General features: G+C 55.9%; 1 protein-coding gene across 1 annotated transcript; it reads right to left on the bottom strand.

The window, feature by feature from the left end:
• Nucleotides 1-4,267: 4,267 nt before the first annotated feature.
• Nucleotides 4,268-20,375, bottom strand: MAP1S (microtubule associated protein 1S). The gene is made up of 7 exons (XM_084885847.1): nucleotides 20,203-20,375; nucleotides 19,046-19,147; nucleotides 17,633-17,715; nucleotides 16,593-16,733; nucleotides 13,662-16,002; nucleotides 5,726-5,961; nucleotides 4,268-4,934 (listed from the first exon to the last, which is right to left on the bottom strand). The coding sequence occupies exons 1-7, from the start codon at nucleotides 20,333-20,335 to the stop codon at nucleotides 4,779-4,781; spliced, it is 3,192 nt and encodes a 1,063-aa protein (XP_084741973.1). The 5' UTR covers nucleotides 20,336-20,375; the 3' UTR covers nucleotides 4,268-4,778.
• Between the last annotated feature and the right edge of the window lie 708 nt (nucleotides 20,376-21,083).

Genomic DNA, 21,083 nt, shown 5'->3' with positions numbered 1-21,083 from the left:
CTCCCCTCCATCCATGCTGGGGCGCTCCGTGGGGGCCCTGGCACCACCCACACCAGTCAGGTGGAGTCTGAACCACATTCTACTCCCCACACTTGCGTCCCTCAAGCCTGGGCCAGAGGCAAGGTAGGGAAGAGGAGGAGAGAACTCTTGTTTTACGAGACCTTGGCTCGTGGGCAAGAGGATACCCTCTGAAGTCACAGCGTGAAGACACGTCAGAAGCTTGACTCGGTCCAGGTGCACTAGAAGCAAAGCTGATCCTGGATCCCAGGAGATTCTGTGGTGATGAGGACGACAGGATGCAGAACAGGTCCAGTCAATACCCACAGCCCAAGACCACCTCCGCCGGAGGCTCACAGGCCCATGTTTTTATTTCTGAGATGGGGGCGGGGTGCCCAGAGAGGTTAAGTAACGTACACAAGGTCACCCAGCCGTGCTGCCAGGCTGGAAATAACCAGCACTTCCTGAGCACCTACGTGCCAGGCAGGTAAAGCTACATACTGTGTGTAGGCAGGCGCCTGTCCCAGCAGCAATCCAGGCTACGGACTAGAAGGAAACACAGAGGGTGGACAGGGTGGCGTTTAAGAAGGAGTAGGTGAGGTGGAGCCAGAGGAGTGCCTGGGCTGGGGGTGGAGGTGGAGGTGGGATGAGTGTGCAGGGAGGGCTTCCTGGAAGAAGGGCCCTAGCAGGTGGGGTTCGGAAGATGAGAGGTTATTGTGCTGCTTTTCCCTGGAGAATCCTCTCCTCCCTTCTCCCTCACAGCCTCCCAAGAGCCCACATCTTCCCAGAAAAGTGCTTCAATCCCACCCCACCAGGGACCTGGGACCCCAGCCCCACGCCCTCGCCTCCTCAGTGCCTCCAAATCTGTGAGCCCCAAACCTGGTCTTCTCACTGCTCCCCAGCGTGGCCCGCCCTCAGCCCAAGAAGGGGAACTTGCACCTGCTCAGTGAGGCATGCAGGCAGCTGCAGCCCACAGCAATGGCCCCGGCTCTGGGCCTTCAGCCTTACGTCTCCTCTCAGTTCCTCTGCCTCTGTGGGTCCCTCCCAGGCGTGCCCGTTTCCCCTAATGTGGCTTGATCCTTTGCATCCGTATCCGGGGGTGGCATGGGGCCCCCTCTGGGCATAGCATGCCACCCCTCCACCCAGCCCTGTGGGTTGTGATCTCGTGCCCGGCTCCCCCTCTCAGTACTGTTTGGCCTGTGAGGGCAGCATCTGCTGAAGAGGACTGGCGCACGGTGGCATTCCAAGCAGAGGACACGGGAAGTGCACAGGCCTGGAGGCGGGTCTGGATGTTGAAGCAACACGAGAAATCCCAGGAGGTGGTTTCGGCTCAGGCGGCTCAGGGGTAGGGTGTCAGGGAGGGGCTGCCGGTTCACACATCTGCTCCCGCGCAGGCCCAGCACCCTCAGGTGCTTCCGTGCTGCAGGGATATTTTTAGTGGCTCCTCCTCAGAGGCTGAGCCAGACAGCTGTCAGGAGACTGGGAGACAGGAGACAGAAGGGTGCAAGCTGTTCTAGCATGTAGATGGGAAAGGGTCAGTTATGCCCTGCACCTCTCAGCCTCAGCCTGGTGTAAATAAAGTTTTATTGGAATGCAGCCGTTTCCATCTGTTCAGTTACAACAGCAGAGTTGGGTGGTGTGGACAGACTGTATGGCCCATGATGCCAAAAAATCTACCTGGCTTTTTTTTTTTTTTTTTTTTTACAGAAAGTTTGCCAGGGCAAAACTCTCTTTGAGGGGGCAGGGGGGACTTGGTAGTGGTTACTAAATGATTTTCACCACGATTTCTGATTCTCTTCCTTCCAGGGACAAGGGAGGAGCTTAGTGTCCCTCAGCTCCAGAATTAGGCAGTCACGTGACTTGCCTTAGTCAATGAAACGCGTCCTGGGCAAGCCCTTAGGTCAGGAGATGATCCCGACTCAATGCCATGTGACCCTTCCCGTCTCGCCACCTGAAGTTGTCAAGTTGGGATGCCGAGTGAGGGTGATGAAACACAGCAACGTCAGAAATGTGGAAGGAGGGAAAGCCCCCCAAGTATCCAGGGCCAAAGCCTAAATGCCTCCTGCCCTGCAGCTTATTAAAATAAAAATAGAATCCAAGTAGATACTCAACACCTGCCGTTCGCCCTGTGACGGATCCCTAATTGCTATACACTGAGTGGTCAGATTATGATGATCTCTGAATGCATAAATCTGGCCCCTCAGTGTATATCCTATATCAGTGGTCAGCAAACCGCGGCTAATGGGCCACATGCAGCTCTTTGGCCCCTTGAGTGTGGCTCTTCCACAAAATACCACCTGTGGGCACACATGTATAGTGCGATTGAAACTTTGTGGCCCATGTATAGAAGTCGGTTTTCTGCCTGGGCGAGTCTATTTTGAAGAAGTGGCGTTAGAACACTCAAGGGGCCAAAGAGCTGCATGTGGCTCACGAGCCGCGGTTTGCCGACCACTGTCCTATATAATAAAAGGCTAATATGCAAATTGTCCCCTTGACCAGGAGTTAGACCAGCAGGCAGGCTGGCCAACTGCCCATGTCCCCTCCCCCTGGCCAGGCTGGCCGAACCCCGCCCGGTGCACGGAATTCGTGCATAGGTGGGGCGGGAGTGGGGGTGTCCCTCAGCCCAGCCTGCACCCTCTCCAATCTGGGATCCCTCGAGGGACATCCCTCTCACAATCAAGTAGTGCTGGCTCCCAACGGCTCACCTGCCTACCTACCTGATTGGCACTAATCACTTCTGCCTGCCAGCCTGATCACCCCCTAACCACTCCCCTGCCAGCCTGATCAACCCCTAACTGCCCTCCCCTGCCGGCCTGGTCAACCCTAACTGTCCTCCCCTGCTAGCCTGGTTGCCCCCACTGTCCTCCCCTGCAGACCTGGTCCCAACTGCCCTCCCCTGCAGGCCTGGTTGCCCCAACTGCCCTTCCCTGCCAGCCTGCTCACCCCAAACTGTCCTCCCCTGCTGGCCTAGTCCTCCCCAAGTGCCCTCCCCTGCAGGCCTGGTCGCTCCCAACTGCCCTCCTCTGCAAGACCTGGTTGCTCCTAACTGCCCTCCTCTGCCGACCCAATCACCCAATCAGCCCCAATTGCCCTCACTTGCAGCCTGGTCACCCCCAATTGCCCTCCCCTGCTGGCCATCTTGTGTCCACATGGGGGTGGCTATCTTGTGTTGGAATGACAGTCAATTTGCATATCACCTCTTTATTATATAGGATACATTGAGTGGCCAGATTATTATGCATTCAGAGATCATAATAATATGGCCACTCAGTGTAGACTGATGTGCACCCTAAATTCCTATGGTGTCCCCCTAAATTCCTATGTTGAAGCCCAAACCCCCAATGACATGGTTGGGAGGGAGGGCCGTTGAAAGGGCACTATGGTTCGAGGAGGCCAGGAGGGTGGAGCCCTTGTGATGGGATTAGTGCCTCTATAAGGGACCCAGGAGCACGTGCTCTCTCCCCTACCTCATGAGGACACAGCAAGAAGGCAGCTGTCTGCAAGCCAGGACCCCATTATGCTGGCACCTGATCTGACTTCCAGCCTCCAGATCATGAGAATTACGTGTCTGTTGTTTAAACTGCCCAATCCATGGTCTCTTATAGGAGCCTGAGCAAACTGAGACAGCCCAAAGGAGGAAGCTGTACATGAGACACAAACACACACAGCGATTCAGGCAGAAGAGTGTGGGCTGCTGTTACAAACCATCACCAACGGGGGCCTAAAGAAACAGATGTGGGAGGGAGGTTTCTTCAGGGGGTTCTGGGGAGGAGTCTTTCTCCCTCTCCCAGCGTCTGGGGGCTCTGTGTTCCTCAGCTTAGGGCCGCCTCACTTCAGTCTTGGCTTCCATCTGCACTGTTTTCTCCTGTTTCTGGGTCTCCCCTCTGTCCTTTGTAAGGACACTTGTCATTGGCTTTAGAACTACCCTAATCTAGGATGACCTCATCTCAAGACCCTTAATTACATCTGCAAAGTCTGTTTTCCAAATCCAGTCACATTCACAAATATCAGGAGCCAGGATTCTGATGTGTGTTTTTTGTCACCACTCAACCCATTACAAATGATGTCTCATCTAAAACTAGAGGCCGGTGCATAAATTCACGCACAGGTTGGGTCCAGCCGGCCCTGCCCTGATTGGGGGGGTGGGAGGGGGAGTGGGAGGGAGCAATCGGAGGCAGGGTGAGCCAGAAGGAAGGTCTGTGGGCAGTTGGCTGGCTGGCCCTGCCCCCTGGTCAAACTCCTGGTGGAGGAGACAATTTGCTTATAAGCCTTTTATTATATAGAATTTTATTAGGAGCTTTTGCACATGCAGTGACAAGGGCAGGGACTCGAGAAGCTGCTATTTGCACCTTTGGATTCAGATTATCCTTCAAGCACCGATTTTCTCTAGGAACAGAGGGCAGCTTTCTCATGGCTTTGGGGCAGAGACTGGGGCACAAACCTCACCTCAGCCACTGATCGGTCTACATGGCAGGGCTCCAGCAGCTGCCTCCCTTGTCTGTAAAACGGGAACCTCACCAGGGCCAGGGTGGGCTGGAGGCTGCAGTTAACAGCGAGTCCACTGCCAGCAATCATTACTGGACAGGCGGGCCCTCTTCTGTGCCTGACCTGGGGTCCCACATGGCAGCGATGCCCGTCCCAGGTGCCTCCGAGTCTCCTGTCGGCAGAAGGCACCGAGGCCGCAGTGGAGTGGGGCACTTGGTTTACTTCTGATGCAGTGATTCTCAGGACGGTGGCAGACTTGGGCTGAGGGGTGGGCTAGGTGTGGGGGTGAGGCTGGACTAGAACTCCACCTTGCACGCAGGGAAGGCCTCGTCCTGCATGGACACTGTGCTGTTGCTGCCCAGCACTGTGATGCCCAGTGCCTGGTGCTGGGCATGCGTCTCCTCATACCACTCATGCATGGCCATGGAGTCGAAGGTGGGGATCAGGGTCACCTGTGGGCAGTAAAAACGGATGAGCAGTGAAGGGGAGCAGCTCTGCTGTGACCCAGCTCCAGGGCAGCTGAGGCCCCCTTCTCTGGCCACATGTGCCCCCTCCCCAGTGGTCAGCCTGTCCCTGAAGTCCCTCTGATCCCACAGCACCCAAAGGACCCTCTGACAACCCAGGAGACCGGGCCATGGCTCTGCGAACCCCTCTCTGTCTCCAATCTAGGCGCACCCGGGCCTCCCTGCAGCTCCTTGCACACGACAGGCTCACTCCCACCTCCAGGCCTTTGCCCACGTTGTGCCCTCCACCCAGACCCTCCCTCCCGGCTGCTTTGTGAGCTGTGTGCAGGGTCCGGGGTCTCACACTCACATACGGAGTGGGCAGCCAGGTATCTAAGCTCTCCCTTCTCCCCAAACTTGCCCCACCCCTCAATGCCGTTTCCAGGCTTCCTTCAGGGATGGCCCCCGTCCTCTCTATCAGCTGTGTAGCTGCCAACCCCACTGCTCCTCCTGGCCGACTCTCCTGACAGGGGGGTGGCTAAGAACTGGGGGTCAGGAGAGGGGATCAAACCAGCCCTGCCCTGCGTCCCCAATCAGGTGGCAGCAGAGGAATGAGAAAATGGATGTGACAGGAACCGCAACTAGAGAGAGGGGAGGGCTCCTCCCTCCTTTCCTCGGGATCTCGGGGATGCAGTTGGATTTCCGAGCCCAGTCCCACCTCAACAGGAGCATAGTGGGAGCCATTGACGCCCCCTCCCCCCCACGTGAAGACTGCCTAAGGCCGCAGGGTGGTCACTCACCTGGAGGTCACGGTCCCACTGCTGCTTGCCGGCCAGCAGCGCGTCCAGGACGGCCCGCATGCCCTCCTCCTTGTGCTGGTCCTGGCCGCTGATGACATAGCAGAGCGCGCGCACCCGCCGAAAGAACTCCTCGTTTAGCAGGCACACGCTGCCCCCGCTGGGCAGGTAGGCCAGGTCAAGGTAGACAGGGGAGCCAGGGGAGGCCTCCAGCCCACCTGGCCGGCTGCTGGCTGAGCCTGTGGGCAGGAAGGATGGGGTCAGTCCTGAGCTTTGGGCCTGGGAAGGGGCTGAGTCTCAGGGTGTGGGAACGGCTTCCAGCTCTAGGTGCACCTCTCTGAGCGCTTCTCCTCAATCGGCTGATCTCACTGTGTTAAGGTTTGTGGACGAGCCCTCCCTGGCATGGATGGTTACTCCATGAACTCTGTAAACATCCCTGGCCGCCTCCTCCCTTGCCAGTCCCCAGACACAGACATCCTTTAGGCCAGGAGGGGACAACTATAGAGGGCTTCCTGGAAGAGGGGGTGTTTGGCACGTGAGCCCTAAAAGCAGTTGATGCCTGGAAGGTTCACTGCTACCGCAGCATCCATCTGTTCAGTTACTCAAGGGACATTTATCAAGCCCTCCTGGGCACCAGGTCCCGGAGACATGGTAGTGAGCAAGACAGATAAAAATCCCTGCCCACAGGGGCATCAGAGAGCAAGAGCTGGTGGGGGAGGGATCGAGTTGCAAGAAGGAGACCCAGGTCAGGGAGGCCTGGATGGAACTGGGGCAGCTGTGCTTGGAGCCTCGTCCACGGCGCTGAACCCGGAGCCTGTGGAGGGGGACAGGCTGCCACTTGGGGTGAGTGAATTCTAACACTTGGTGGAGGTCTCGGGCACAGGAAGCCCACCAGATGCTCGATGTCTTAGGAACATAAACATTGCGCCGCTCAGGGAGTGGGCCCAAAGGGCTGCAGGGCAGTTGCAAATAAATGAAACTCCTGGCTCTGGGCAAATGGCATGTTTCTCGGCACTGGGGTTGTGGTGGTGAGGATGCTGCATGGAGCCTTAGGAAGAGGAAGCTACTGTGGCGATGGCAGGTGCAGGGCGAGAGGAGCAGGAGAACTGGAGGGCAAAGAGGAGAAGAGGGGGATCACAGGCAGGAGGATGGGGGTAGAGGAGGGACCCACGACGTAAAGGCTAACTATGGCAACCGTCTGCTTTCATAAAGATGGTTTCACTGGGATATCTGTCCAGGTACTTACTGAGATGCTCTGCGTTTGAGACAGAGATGGTCTGGTCTGCAAAGCTGGAGTTTACCCTCTGGCCCTTTAAGACACATTTGCTGATATAGCATGCAGGGGCAGAACCCTGAGTGGCCAAGACTGTGGCCTCAAATGCCCTGGCAGACAGAGCCTCAGATGCCCACCAGGGGGCCATCCTCTCCCTGTGCTGGGAACCCTGACCTGCCAAGGTCACAGGGGCCATCAGGTGCCTCCCTTGGACTCGGCCCAAAGACAAGAGATGATAGCTCAGGCGGGTGCTGAGGCTTGAAGAGACTCAAGAGACAGGGTGGTGCCCAGCAGCCAAGGGCAGGCCATGAGGGCAGAGAAGCCAGGGACACCCCTCAGGTCCTGGAGGAAAGGACGGCCCAGGTACCTGAAATGGGGCCCAGCCCAGCAAGTGCTCGGTAAACACAGCTGCAGTTATCGCTGTTGTCGTATCACTGCTTTCCCCCCAGCCCGCCCTAGGCTATCTAGCCCCGTGCTAGCCAGCGCAGTGGATAGCGTACTGCAAAGCGGGGGGGCGTGAGCCACACGAGCTGGGAGTGCCAAATGTGAGCCAGGCTCCCAAAACTTAAGAGTAGAACAGAGAAGAGGAACTACCAAATGATCATTTTGTTGTTTACATGTGGAAGCACCACCTTTACACAGTACTATGCACGAAAGAGTTTTAACACAGTTGGAGGATTGGGGTGGGGGTGGGGGGTTGGAATTCCTCTTTCCACCCAGAGGACAACCGAATTGTAGCCTCAAGTTGAAGCGACTTCCATGGGATTTAAAGGACTGACTGCACATCCCCTCCACCCCCAGCTCTGGGAGCCAGATCTGTAAGCGAATGCATACACAGGAGACCCCAGAAAGCCACCACACAAGCCCAGGGAAAGGCAGAGGCTGAGGAAAGACCTGACAACACTCCATTTACACCTCAGACTGGTCCCCATCGCAGAGAGCCCACAATGAAACACACAAAAAGCCACAGCAAACCCCAGGGAGGGAGAAAATGTGGACTTCCAGAGTTATCACATTATTACGTTCAAATGTCCAGTTTAAAAAAAAAAAATCAAAGGGCACACAAAGAAAAAGGAAAGTATGGACCATTCAAAGGAAAAACAATAAATAAATAAAAAAAATATACACTGACAAAGACTTTAAAACAACTGTGTGAAAGATCCTCAAAGAACTAAAGACAGAGAGAAAATCAAGAATGTCATGTATGAACAAAATAGAAAATTAATAAGGAGATAGAAAACAAAAAAATAAACCAAAAAGAAATTCTGCAGCTGAAAAAAAAGTGTAATACCTTAAATGAAAATTTCAATAGAGGGATTCTGTTCAAGATTTGAACAGGCAAAAACAAACAAACAAAACAAACAAAAAACAAAAAAACCCACATCAAAACAAAACAAAAACAAAAAAACCCCAGTGATCTTGATGATAGAATAATGGAAATTACCAAATCTGAGGAACAGAAAGAAAAAAATTAAAGAAAGTGAATAGACTGTAAGAAACCTCTGGAATACCATCAAGAGGACCAACATAGTCTGGCCAGCATGGTTCAGTGGTTGAGCATCGACTTATGAACCAGGAGGTCACGGTTTGATTCACAGTGTGGGCAAATGCAAGGTTTTGGGCTCGATTCCCAGTGTGGGGTAGGCAGGAGGCAGCCGATCAATGATTCTCTCTCATCATTGATGTTTCCACCTCTCTTTCTCACTCTTCCTTCCACTCTAAAAATAAAAACATTAAAAAAATAATAGTAAAAAGAGGAACAACATATATATGATGGAATTCCCAGAAAGAGAAAGAAGAGAGGGCAGAAAGAATATATGGGGAAGGAGGGGAAAAAACCCTAAATTTCCCGCATTTGATGAAAGACACAAACAAAACATCCAAGAAGCTTAATGAACTCCAAGTACAATGAACTCAGAGACCCACACTGAGACACATAAACTCCTGAAGACAAAGAGAGACAAAGAGAGAATCTGAGAGAAAATGGTGTTAAAAGGAATTTTATAGCTATAATCTTACATTTCAAAAGTTTATACTAAAAAATAATATCTCGAAGCTTCCAAAATGGCAACAGAGTAAGTGGAAGCTATACTGACATGCTCCCAGGACCAAAATGGAAAAACAACTAGAATACAGAAAACCATCCTGAATAATGAGCTGAAGACTCGCTGGAGAGAACCCTGATAACCAAGGATGGAAAGTAGTGACCAAATAAGAGACCGGTAAGAAGTGCAGAGGTGCCCAGGGGTGGCTGACAGCACCTGAAGTTCCAGAGGTGTATCTCAGCTGTGGGTGATTCCAAACACCAAGCTGGGCCCACTAGCCCAGAGAACGAGAACTGAGAAAGGTGCCCACACAACATCTGGCTGTGAAAAGCAGGTACCTTCTTAAAGGGCCAACACAAAATTTTGTGCACAGCCACTCCCACTGGGCTCCGACAGAGGAAGGGCAGAGTGGACAGGAGCTGTGTGAGCAGAATCCAGGGTTCTGGGCTCTGGGATTTGAGCTCAGAAGGCAGCTGCCCCAGTTTCCTGTGCTGAGTCATTCCCTCATACTGCAAACCTTTCTCCAGCAGACCTTTATCATCCAGGTAGCTTTTTCCCGGTGGGGAGGGAGCAATTGCCCCATAATGTTGAAAAACCTCTCACCCTACCCTGTGGTTGATAGCCTGGGGCTAATCAAGATTGATAATAATCAGAATGCAGGCAGAGGTGGGTTTCTGGCAGCTCTGAGTCTTTGCCTAATCTAATTCTGGACCTGGGGCTAGGAAAAGCAGACCTTGGTGCATATCTTAGTCCTTTCCAAAGGCACCCACCTCCAGCAGAGGGAGCCACACACTGCGGGTACTTGGGGCCAGTCACAAAGAGCATCTGACATTGTCCTGCACTAGATTGGGAGTTGTCACAGATCTACCTAATACACAGACACAAACACAAACAGGCAGCCAAAATGGGAAGACAAAAAAAAAAACAACCGAGTGAAAGGACAGAGAATTCTCCAGAATAGGAACTAAATGAAATGGAGATAATAAATTTATCAGGCCGAAACCGGTTTGGCTCAGTGGATAGAGCGTAGGTCTGTGGACTGAAAGGTCCCAGGTTCGATTCCAGTCAAGGGCATGTACATTGGTTGCGGGCACATCCCCAGAAGGGGGTGTGCAAGAGGCAACTGGTCGATGATTCTCTCTCATTGATGTTTCTAGCTCTCTATCCCTCTCCCTTCCTCTCTGTAAAAAATCAATGAAATATATTTAATAAATAAATAAATAAATAGATAGATAAATAAATAAACTTATCAGATATAGAGTTCAGAATAATGATGGCAAGGATACTTAACAGCACGAGAAAAGACATAGTAACTGAAAATGAACCAGTTGGAAATGAAGTATAACATAGCACTAATAAATAACACCTTGGAAGTAATATTATACACAGCAGATTAGGAGAAGCTAATGATCAGATCAGTGAATAAGAAAACAGGGTAGAAAAAAAAAATCAGAGAACCAAAAAGAAAAAAAAATTAAAAAACAGGAGGACCACTTAAGGGAGCTCTGGGACAATATGAAATGTAACTATATTCACATCATAGGAGTACCAGAAGGTGAAGTGAGCAAGGGATAGAAACATGTTTGAAGAAATAATGGCAAAAAACTTGCCTAACCTGATGAAGGAAAAAGTCACACAAGTCCTGGAGACACAGAGAGTCCCAAGCAAGAAGAACCCAAACAGCCCCACACCCAGACACATCATAATAAAAATGTCAAATTAAAAACAAAAAAATAGCTGAAACCGGTTTGGCTCAGTGGTAGAGCGTCGGTCTGCAGACTGAAAGGTCCCAGGTTCGATTCCGGTCAAGGGCATGTACCTTGGTTGCGGGCACATCCCCGGTAGGGGGTGTGCAAGAGGCAAATGGTCGATGTTTCTCTCTCATCGACAATTCTAGCTCTCTCTCTCTTTCCCTTCCTCTCTGTAAAAAAAATCAATAAAATATATTTTAAAAAAAATAATCATCTTAGAGGCAGCAAGAGAAAAGCAATGTTACCTACAAAGGAACTCCTATAAGGCTATCAGCTGATTTTTTTCATCAGAAACTCTACAAGCCACAAGAAATGGCATGAAATATTCAAGGTAATAATAAGCAAGGGACTGAAACCAAGATTATGGGCCAACACTCTAACCACTGAGCTCACCAGCCAGGACCAAAATTGACAAACCTTTAGATGGACTTAGAACAAAAGAAAGAAGTCTCAAGTGAGTAAGATAAGAAATAATCAACGGAGCCCTGGCCAGGGTGGCTCATTGGTTGGGTGTTGTCCCATGCACCAAAAAGTCACTGGTTTGAACATACCCAGGTTGTGGGTTCAATTCCCAGTTGGGGGTGCAAACAGAAAGCAACCAATTGACGTTTCTCTCTCATACTGTTTCATTCTCACTCTTCCCCTCCTCACTCACTCCCTCTTTTTCTCAAATCAATAAAAACATATATATTTTAATCAGTGAATTAGAATAAAGAACCTAAAATGAACCCTCATGTGTATGGCCAAATAATTCTTTAAATATATATATATATTCTTTTATTGATTTCAGAAAGGAAGGGAGAGGGAGCGAGAGAAACATCAATGATGAGAGAGAATCATTAACCTGCTGCCCTCTGCATGACCCCTACTAGGGATCAAGCCTGCAACTGGGTATGTGCCCTGACTGGGAACCAAACAGCGACCTCTTGGTTCACAGGCTGGCATTCAACTATTGAGTCACACCAGATGGGCATGATCAAATGATTTTTGATAAGGGTGCCAAGACTATTCAGTGGCGAACAGAATAGGCTTTTCAACAAATGGTGTTGGAAAACATGGATATCCACATGCAAAAGAATGAAGCTGAACCCATTTACAACATCCTATATAATAAAAGGCCAATATGCAAATCAACTGAACAGCGGAACAACCTATCACTATACACATACTGACCACCAGGGGGCAGACACTTGATGCATGAGCTACTGCTGGCTGGCAGGCTCCAATCGCCAGATGGGGAATGGGGAACTGGGGGTGGGTCACAGATGTGGCTGCAACCAGGCCATCGGTCGCCCCACACACAGAAGGTGACCGGTGGGGGGGTGAGGGGGCCAGCGAACAGGCAGGAACGGCCAACCTCTTGGTCCCACCTCCCAGCCAGCAGGTTCCAATTGCCTGAAGGCAAACGAAACCGGGGGTGGGTGGAGGTAGGGGGTGGGGCCAGCGGCCAGCAGCCAGGGAAGATGGCCCTGATCGCAGGCCAGGCCTAGGGACTGTATCCGTGCACAAATTTCATGTGCCGGGCCTCTAGTTTTAAAAATTAACTCGGTCCTGGCCAGGTAGCTCAGTTGGTTTTATAATACAGCTGAACTACTGATGATGGATAAGACAAAGGGACCTTACCTCCTGGTGGGTAATTGTCCAGTCAGGCACATACAAGAATAAGAAATTGTAGTGAAAATCATCTAGTAACCACTACCAAGTCCCCCTTCAACAAGAAAAAATGTGGAAGATTAACCAAAAAAAGGAAAGGCAATTCTGACACATACTACAACATGGATGAGCCAAGAGGGCATTGTGCTAAGTGAAATAAGCCAGTCACCAAAAGGGTAAACACTGGGATTCCACTTCTGAGACCCCTAATGGAGTCAGATCCAGAGACAGATGTCAGGGGCTGGGGAGGGGAATGGGGAGTTAGTGTCTAATGGGGACAGTCAGTTCTGGAAATGTATGGTGGTGCTGGCTGCACAGCAATGTGAACGTACTTACTGCCACTGAACTGAACACTTCAAAATGGTTACGATGGTAAATTTCATGATCTGTATCTCATCACAATGGAAGAAAACTGGAAAAGGTTAGCACAGCAGGCTCGAGACTACTATCCTTGGGAAGGCCTGGGCTGGCACCTGGGAACAGATTTCCGAGGAGCTCCAACATTCTGTAAATGAACACCATTCAGATAGCAACGTGGCTTACGATGAGCACTGGCTTGGCCCTTGCTGAGGAGTCTGGACTGTGGTACAAGCCAGACAAAGATACTGACGTGATGAGCCCCCAACTGACCCCTCACCAGGGAAGGTCCCCGAGGCCACCAAGAAAGACGCAGCAGCAAGGCCGGGCTGCGTCTCTAATGGGCCTTCGGGTGGCAGCCACATCTGTCATCACGGCCTGCTTCTCAGGAGTTAAGCATACAGTACAGGACCCCTCTGGGAGAGGACTCTGTAAAGCCTGTGGACAGGGTCACGGATGGAGGGGGGCGCAGTGAGTAGCCCCCAAACCATCTTTTCCCTCTGCAGCTTCTGCTCTGTGTGCTGTGCACTCTCATATATTGTAGCCAGGAGAGTTGTGTCCTCTTAGTCAATCAACCTGGGCCTGGTCTTAAGAACCTCAACAGAAATGGTTATGTAAAATACACTATTACCTTCACCCGTTTCTTTTCCCTCACTGTGCGTGGCGCTGTGGCTACTAGCAAATCCATGACAGATGTGCTCACTGTATGTTCCCATTGAGCAACTGGGATCACCAGTGTGCCCCATTTTATAGAGGAAACAGGCTCAGAGAGGGTGGCCAATGTGACTAAGGCCACACAGCATTAGGAACAGAACTTGGGCTGGTAACCCAATGCAGGTTTCCAGCTCCCAGGTACTTACCGGATGGGCCCCGAAGGGTCATCTTGGGGACTGAGGGCTTTTTGGACAGGGGTGCCCGACCTCCCTTGTCACTGGGCTCGCTCCGGGCGCTGAGTGGCCGACTGGCCCGGTCCCTACTAGCCAGTCCCTTGGTCTTGGCAGCGATCGCCGGCGTGGATTTGGAGGTGGCAGTGCTGGAGGGGCGAGCCAGGGACCTCCGGGTGCGGCTGAGGCTCTCTGCCGGCCGGGCCTGTTCGGGGGGCAGCAGCTCTGGGTCCACCATGCAGATGTTGGGTGGGGTTGGCAGTGGTGGGGGAACCTTCAGGGGGTTGGGCAGCTGGTTCCGATGAGGGACCCCGAAGCCCTCCATGTCCTCATCTGAGTCCGCGGCGCCGGGGGCAGCAGGCAGGGGGTCCGAGTCGGACAGCGTGGGAAGGGACTCGCTGACAGACGTGGGCGGCGTCTCCTCAGCGCCCAGAGCCCCTGCCCGCTCCTGGGACCGGGCGCTGCTGTCATTGGAGCTGCCAGGGGACGTGGGCGCCACGGGCACCATCTTGCGATGCTCAAACTCGCAGGGCGACACTAAGCACAGGTCCACGTCATGTGGGGAGGCCGAGCGCCGCACCCGGGGGCCGCGGAGCGGGAGGCTCAGCCCCGCCTCAGCCCCGGGAACGGGGGGCGGTGGCAGCACCTGCTCAAAGGAGACGGACAGGGACTCGTCCACCTCTGTGGAGTGCGGGGAGCCCACCTCGGCCGGCAGGGAAGGCGTGGTCACCGTGGGGGAGCCATCTGGCCCAGCCTCCCCACCCCGCAGTGGGCTCAGTGACAGCTGCCTGCTACCCTCAGCTGGGCCTTGGGGAGCTCCAACTGGTGAGGGAGTACAGGGTGGGGGGGTGCAACTGGCTGCCAGCTGCTCCTGAGTCTTCAGGCTGCTGCTGTCCTCCCCTGTGGGGCTCAGCCCCAGCTCCAGGCTGCTCCCTTGGCTGGGGGTGGCCACCAGCTGGGGGACAGGAGAGCTGCAGGCCTCTACGGAGGGACTGGCCTCTCCACACCGGAAGCTGGGGGGACTGGGGGGCCCATTCCCCGCCGATGGGACACCCGGGCGGTGATTGTTGGGTGCTCTTCGGGGCTTGGGGGCTGCCTGGGCACCTGCCTTCTTGCCACTGACCACGGTAGAGGATGCCCGGGACAACTCCCTGGGCTGGGTACGAGGGGCACTTGGTTTGGGGTCCTTCTTCACCTCCCCGGGGTGTCTAGCTTCCTTCTCAGCCCTGCGAGAGGCCTCAGGGCGCAGTGGCTCCTTCCGGGCCACCCCAGAGCGCTCCAGGGCGGGCCTGGCGGGCCCCGGAGTCCGGCCCTCTCTCCTCGCGCTGTCCCGGGAGCCCACGCTCTCCTTGCTCTCGGCGCGCCTGGGCCCCGCCAGGTCTTGGGGGGTCACCACGGGCTCCCGCAGAAAGCCCAGGTGCTGCAGGCGGACCAGGCCGTCCAGGAGGCGGGCAGGGGGGGTGCAGCCCGGGAACAGCACGCGCACCACCTTCTCAGTGGGGCCCGAGGGATGCCACACCAGCAGGGCGCACACGGAGGCCAGGGAGCGCTCCGCCCCGGCCGAGGGCGGGTGCAGCACGTACATGTCCAGGCGGCCCACGCCCATCTTCTGGAAGAGCACGGTGGGCTCGGTGGGCGCCGGCCCGCGGCTCAGGGGCAGGGGCTCTATGCCCAGCCGAGCGAGGAGGCTCCGGGCCACCTCCGCCTCGTCCTCGCCGCGCACCAGCCGCGAGGCGGCCCCGCGGGCGTTGAGGAACACGACGCCCAGGCTGGGGGAGACGAGCCTGCGCAGCCTGTCGTCGCCAGAGCCCCCGCCGGCGGCCGCCTCCTCCTGCTCCGCCAGCTTGCGCCGCAGCAGGCTGTTGAGGCCCGGGAGGCTGTCGGCGCCCGCGTGCGTCACCAGCACGGCGTCCACCCGGTCCAGGTGCCGCACCAGCTTCCAGAAGCTCGACTTGGGGTTCGAGCCGCCGTTGACCAACATGGTGAAGCCATTGACGGCGAAGAAGGCAGCGTCGCCGAGGCCGCCGGGGAAGATGTAGCAGCAAGGCCGGGCGAGCCGGAGGAAGCCCACGGAGGCCGGCGGCTCCAGCAGCTCGAAGGGGGGCGGCAGCTCCAGCGACTCGGCCACGTACTCCAGGAACTCCCGCAGGCCCTCGGAGGCCGGCCGCTGCGCCGGGGGGTTCAGCCGCAGCCGCAGCCCGCCCTGGAGGCCGGGCACCTCCGGGGCCAGCTGGGCCCAGTCGCCGAAGGTCGGGCAGGTGATGGTGAGCTTGGGCGGGTCTGCAGATGGGGGTGCAGAAGCCAGGAGATCGCGGATCTGCAAAGGGGGGAATGGTTAAGGGCCGCCTGGAGCCAGGCAACGCCAGTCCCTTGGGAAAACTGAGCAAGGACAGTGGTGTCTATCCTGTCCCCCGGGGCTGCGAGGGTCACCTGTCACCCTCAAGACAAAATCCAGGCCTCCCCCCATCCTTCTCACCCCAGCCCCCTCCCTCCCTCCCTTCCGCCTCTCTCACTCTCCTTGCCTCAGGGCCTTTGCACTTGCTGTTCCCTCCAGGGAGGCCTTCCCTGCCCTCTCACTGGTTCTTCTCTTACCAGGGTTACATCACTCACTATAAATGTGAACATACAGTTTTCAGAGTTTTTTTTTTTTTTTTTTTTTCTTCTCATATGCCCCACCCAGAATAAGGATTCCAGAAGGGAATCTGGGGTGCCACGTGAGGCCTCCGGGTGTCCATTCACTGTAGTGGGTGATGGGACGACACCCTGACAACAGGGACACCTGTCACCATCATTCTTCCAGAGGAGGGGATGGGGCTCCAGACAGCAAGTCACGGGGGCCACACAGCCCAGCGGGAAGAAGCCAGGATGCAGCGCTGGGGGAGGCACGCTGGGGAGGAGACAGCTTACCTCTTTGTCCCTCAGAACCTGGAGGAAGTGGCGGGGGGAGAAGCCCCCAGTCTGAAGCAGCAGCTCCCCGGACTCCTCCAGGCAGGGCCCGGCCAGCACCAGGAGCTTGTGAGGGGCCGTGTCTAGGAGAAGGTTCCGGAGCTGAGGGAGGGGGAGAATGTTAAGGTCCTGTTCTGCACAGTGACATAACCAGCACTCCCCTTGGGTGACCTCCAACCCTAATCTATGTCCTCCTCAGCCCCTAGACCCCTGCTCATCCTACAAAGCCTGGCTCCACGGCCACCTCCTCCTGAAAGCCTGCTATACCCGGTCAGCTCCCTCAAGCCCACCTCTCCCCATGGGGAGCCCAGGGGAGCATCTTGATGAGAGGAATCAACCTGTGCAGGGTGTCTACAGGAGTGCCCTGGGCTCTATCTCATAGACATTGGGGAGAAGGATACAGACATCCACGAGCTAGAAGTATTAAGAAATCAATTCAGCCGAAACCGGTTTGGCTCAGTGGAGAGAGCGTTGGCCTGCGGACTGAAAGGTACCAGGTTCGATTCCTGTCAAGGGTGTGTACCTTGGTTGTGGGCACATCCCCAGTAGGGGGTGTGCAAGAGGCAGCTAATCGATGATTCTCTCTCATCGATGTTTCTAACTCTCTATCCTCTCTCTTCCTCTCTGTAAAAAATCAATAAAATATATATAAAAAAGAAAAAGAGAAATCAATTCAGACAACTACTAGGGCCCAGCCAGAGGGAACACAAAATGCAAACATCCATCAGGCCCTGCCTTCCCACTCCCCACCTCCAGACCTTCCCTATCCCGTTCCGTCCTCCCTAACTCTAGCCTTTGGGATCCCACCTGCTCCCATCATCCCCAGGCGGAGAGAAAAAATTATAGTGGAGCCATGGGGGTGGGGAAGGCTTCCGAGGGGCAAGGGCCCTGCTGCTGCTGCTGAGGAGAGGGTTTCAGGCAGCACGAAGGCAAGGACACGGGATCAGGAGAGATGGTGTCAGCCCCCACAGCCCATGCCCCCAGGAGCTGGCTGGTCCTACCTCATCACACAGGGACTTGTCTGACGGGTTCAGGAGGACCAGGATGTCCAGGGCGTCTCCTCGGAGGTGCAGGCTGCGCTGGCCTGCGTGGGAATTGGACCCTGTGAGTTGGGAGCTGGGCCACATACGCAGAGTCAGGCTGTCCGGGGTCAAACCCTGCCTCCCTGCGTGACCCCAGGCGGCCACAAGTCCCTCCAGGATGTTTCTGGAATCCCAGCCCAGGGTAGTGCCACAGGTCAGGATGAGGCAAGAACAGGAAGCTACTCAGCAGGCCTCCCACTGGAAACAGCAGGGACAAGGCCACCGCTGCTTAGGAGGCCCAATTCACAGCCGTCAGCTCTGTGGGGGATGCCATCTTCACCCCCATTTTATAGACACAGAGCCGAGCCCCGGAGGGCCCTAAGGGAACAACATGGACTATAGGAGGATTGGGAAGTGGCATGTGGGGCTGGAGGAGGGGCAGCAGGAGGGAGCTGAGGACAGGGAAGCCTCATGGGCCGAGAGAGGAGTGGGGTTAATTCTGGGATTCCACCCTACCCTGTCCCATGGAGTCCCGATGTGCTTCCAATATGGAGCATCAGGCCCGGAGGAGAGAGAGGCAAGGACCCTCCAGGGTCACACACTTGGATACTGCCTCATTCAGGTGGGGAAACCAAGGCACAGAGAGGGGAAGAGGCCCCTGAGGTCACACAGGGCCAACAGGATTTCCAGTACCCCCATCCCAGGAGGGGTCAGGAAGCCACCACAACTGCCAGGACAATGCGACTACGAGTCACTTCCTTCCCCTCCCACAGCAGCCTGGGGTGACTCAGGGGCTGGCTGCAGGGCGGCTGAGCTGGAGAAGCGAAGGCAACACCAGGCCTGACCAGCAGCTGCTCCAATAACCTGGAATCAGCACCGGATGTCCCAGGAGCCTCCGGCTCTGTGGGGCTTGCTCAGGCATCTCAGCTCCCTCCCAGGCCCTGCTCCGTTATCAGCTCTGCATCTACTGAGTACCTCCTATGTCCCCGACCCTGTGCAGGGGCCACAGGCATGAACCAGACACGTTCTCTGCACGAAGCCCACAAACCATTCTGCAGGCCTGCCCAGCAGCCCCTCTCTCTCCAACTGTCAGGCCCTTCCCTCCCCCTGGCACAGCAGCCCCAGGTGCTTCTCCACTAAAGCCCCTTTGCCTGAGGTCTCCCTGCCCCCCACTCCTCAGCTGCTTCATCTGTCAAATGGGGACAAAAGCACGAGGACCGGCCTCATGGGCTGTCGATGATGAAGGTACAGAAACCTCTGGCTCAGGACCCGCCCCTGCTCCGTGCTCAGCAGAAGTCAGGTGCACTGTAACTGCGGTTGAGGCGTTCAGAGCACACTGGCCCAATGAACACAAAAGGAGAGCAGCGGGGCACAAGGGGTCCCCAGCCTCACCTTTCACGATGCTGGAGAAGGTGGCCGAGTGCCGGGACACAAAGATCTTGAGCTGCTCATCCAGGCTGCAGATGCCAGGGTCAAGGTCCCAAGACTGGAGGCCTGGGGGGGGAGGGGGGGAATGGAGGTGAGAAGTCAGCCCCCTCCCCTCAGCTGCCCCTGCTTCTTGCTCATCTCAGTCATCTCCCCTCCAGCATTTGCCCCACCCCCACCCCCTGTCTCATGGCTCCTTCCCACTGCGGGCACATTTTCACCTCTGGGCCTTGGCACCAGCTGTTCCCATTGTCTGGACACCACCCTCTTTCAGGTCCTCTGTGCCCACTGCATCCTTCTGCACCGTCCTGACTCCATGCAAGCTTAACACTGGTTCCACCTCCTCACTCACGTTGGGTCCACACCCCCCCACCCCCCAACACACACCCCGTTAACCCTGTTACAGCAGAGCTGAGCCTCCAGTCTCCCCCACCTTGTGCCTGCAGGGGAACATTCTCCAAGCACGAGAACCGCGCGTGCTGCCGCCCCATTTTACAGGCGCTGGAGCCCAGGGCCCCGAGGATTGGAGAGAGGAACGCCCTCTGTCTACAGGTGGGGTGCACCACGCCAGCCAGGGTGCCAAGCAGCTGCAGGTGAACTGAACCTTGCAGGTGCACCTATGACTCACCTCCCCCGGTGCCAAATTTCATTGGCAGCCGCAGCCACCCACACCCCAATTAGCTCCCCCTGGAGCTACGGAAAGCGGGCCCCGGCTCCCGGCTCCCGGCTCCCAGCTCCTCGGCCTCATCCAGGCCGCTCAGACCCGGGCTTCGAGGCGACACCGCCCTCCACTCGGCAGGCCCGGCGGGCGGGAAGCGGAGCCGCCAGGGGGTTGCCCAATCGCGGTTACCACAGCCAGGCCACGTCCCCTCCGCAGGCTGCGCCGGGTCTGGGCGGAGCAGCCGCGCCGCCCGCCGAACCCCGAGGGAATCGGAGCCCCGGGCCCCTGGACCTCCCCGCACAGGCCGCCGGCCGCCCACCCACCGGGCCCCTGGGTCCCGCCGCCGCCCACCCCGGGCTCCCGGCCCCGAATCCCTGGAGGCAGCCCTTCTCCGCCCCCAGCCGCCCCACCCCGCGGCCTCCCCCCGGCCTGGCGCTCCCGCCCGCCACGCCGCCCGGCCCACCTCGCTCCAGCTCCCCCAGCACGTAGCTGAGCAGCCCCGGGCAGCTGCACTCGCCGCCCACCACGAGCAGCAGCGAGCTCGGCGCCTCAGCCGCCCGGGGCTCGGCCGCCGCCGCCGCCGCCGCCTCCGCCATCTTCGCACCGCCCTGGCGCTGAAAGCCCGCCCACGGCCCCGCCCCTTAAAGGGGCTTTCCCGGAAGTGCTGCCCACCCGCCCGGAAGTCCCCCCTCCGGCCCGTTGTCTGCCCCCTGCTGGCCCTTGGAAGTCATGGGAGGTGGTGCCGACTTGCGGGTCTGCATGGATCCATCAGTGTGTCCACCCGTGCCTCCTACCACGTGCCAACCAGAATCCCTGCCCTCGGGGAGGCCCATCACAGCAGGCCCAATCGGAACCACGCCCTGATGCTCCCTCCCAGCCCCCCAGGTCAGGGTTTGGACAGAGAAAAGAAAGGTAATTTGTAAAACGGGGGATATCTGTAATAGTGTTAACAATTGTTAAAATATATATATTTACTGATTTTATTCTATTTATTAATTTTTAAAATATATTTTTATTGATTTTTTACAGAGAGGAAGGGAGAGAGAGTTAGAAACATCGATTGATCAGCTGCCTCTTGCACGCCCCCTACTGGGGATGTGCCTGCAACCAAGGTACATGCCTTTGTCCGGATTCGAACCTGGGACCTTTCAGTCTGCAGGCCAACGCTCAATCCACTGAGCTATATTTTACTGATTTTAGAGAGGAAGGGAGAGGGAGAGAGAGAGAGAAACATCAATGATGAGAGAGAATCATTGATTGGCTGCCTCTTGCACGCCCCCTACTGGGGATCAATCAAGCCCGCAATCCAGGCATGTGCCCTTGGCTGGAATCGAACCTGGGACC

Source organism: Pipistrellus hanaki, assembly GCF_964339955.1.
Source record: "Pipistrellus hanaki genome assembly, chromosome: 5".
NCBI lineage: Eukaryota > Metazoa > Chordata > Mammalia > Chiroptera > Vespertilionidae > Pipistrellus > Pipistrellus hanaki.
This window is presented reverse-complemented; position numbering and strand designations above follow the sequence as displayed.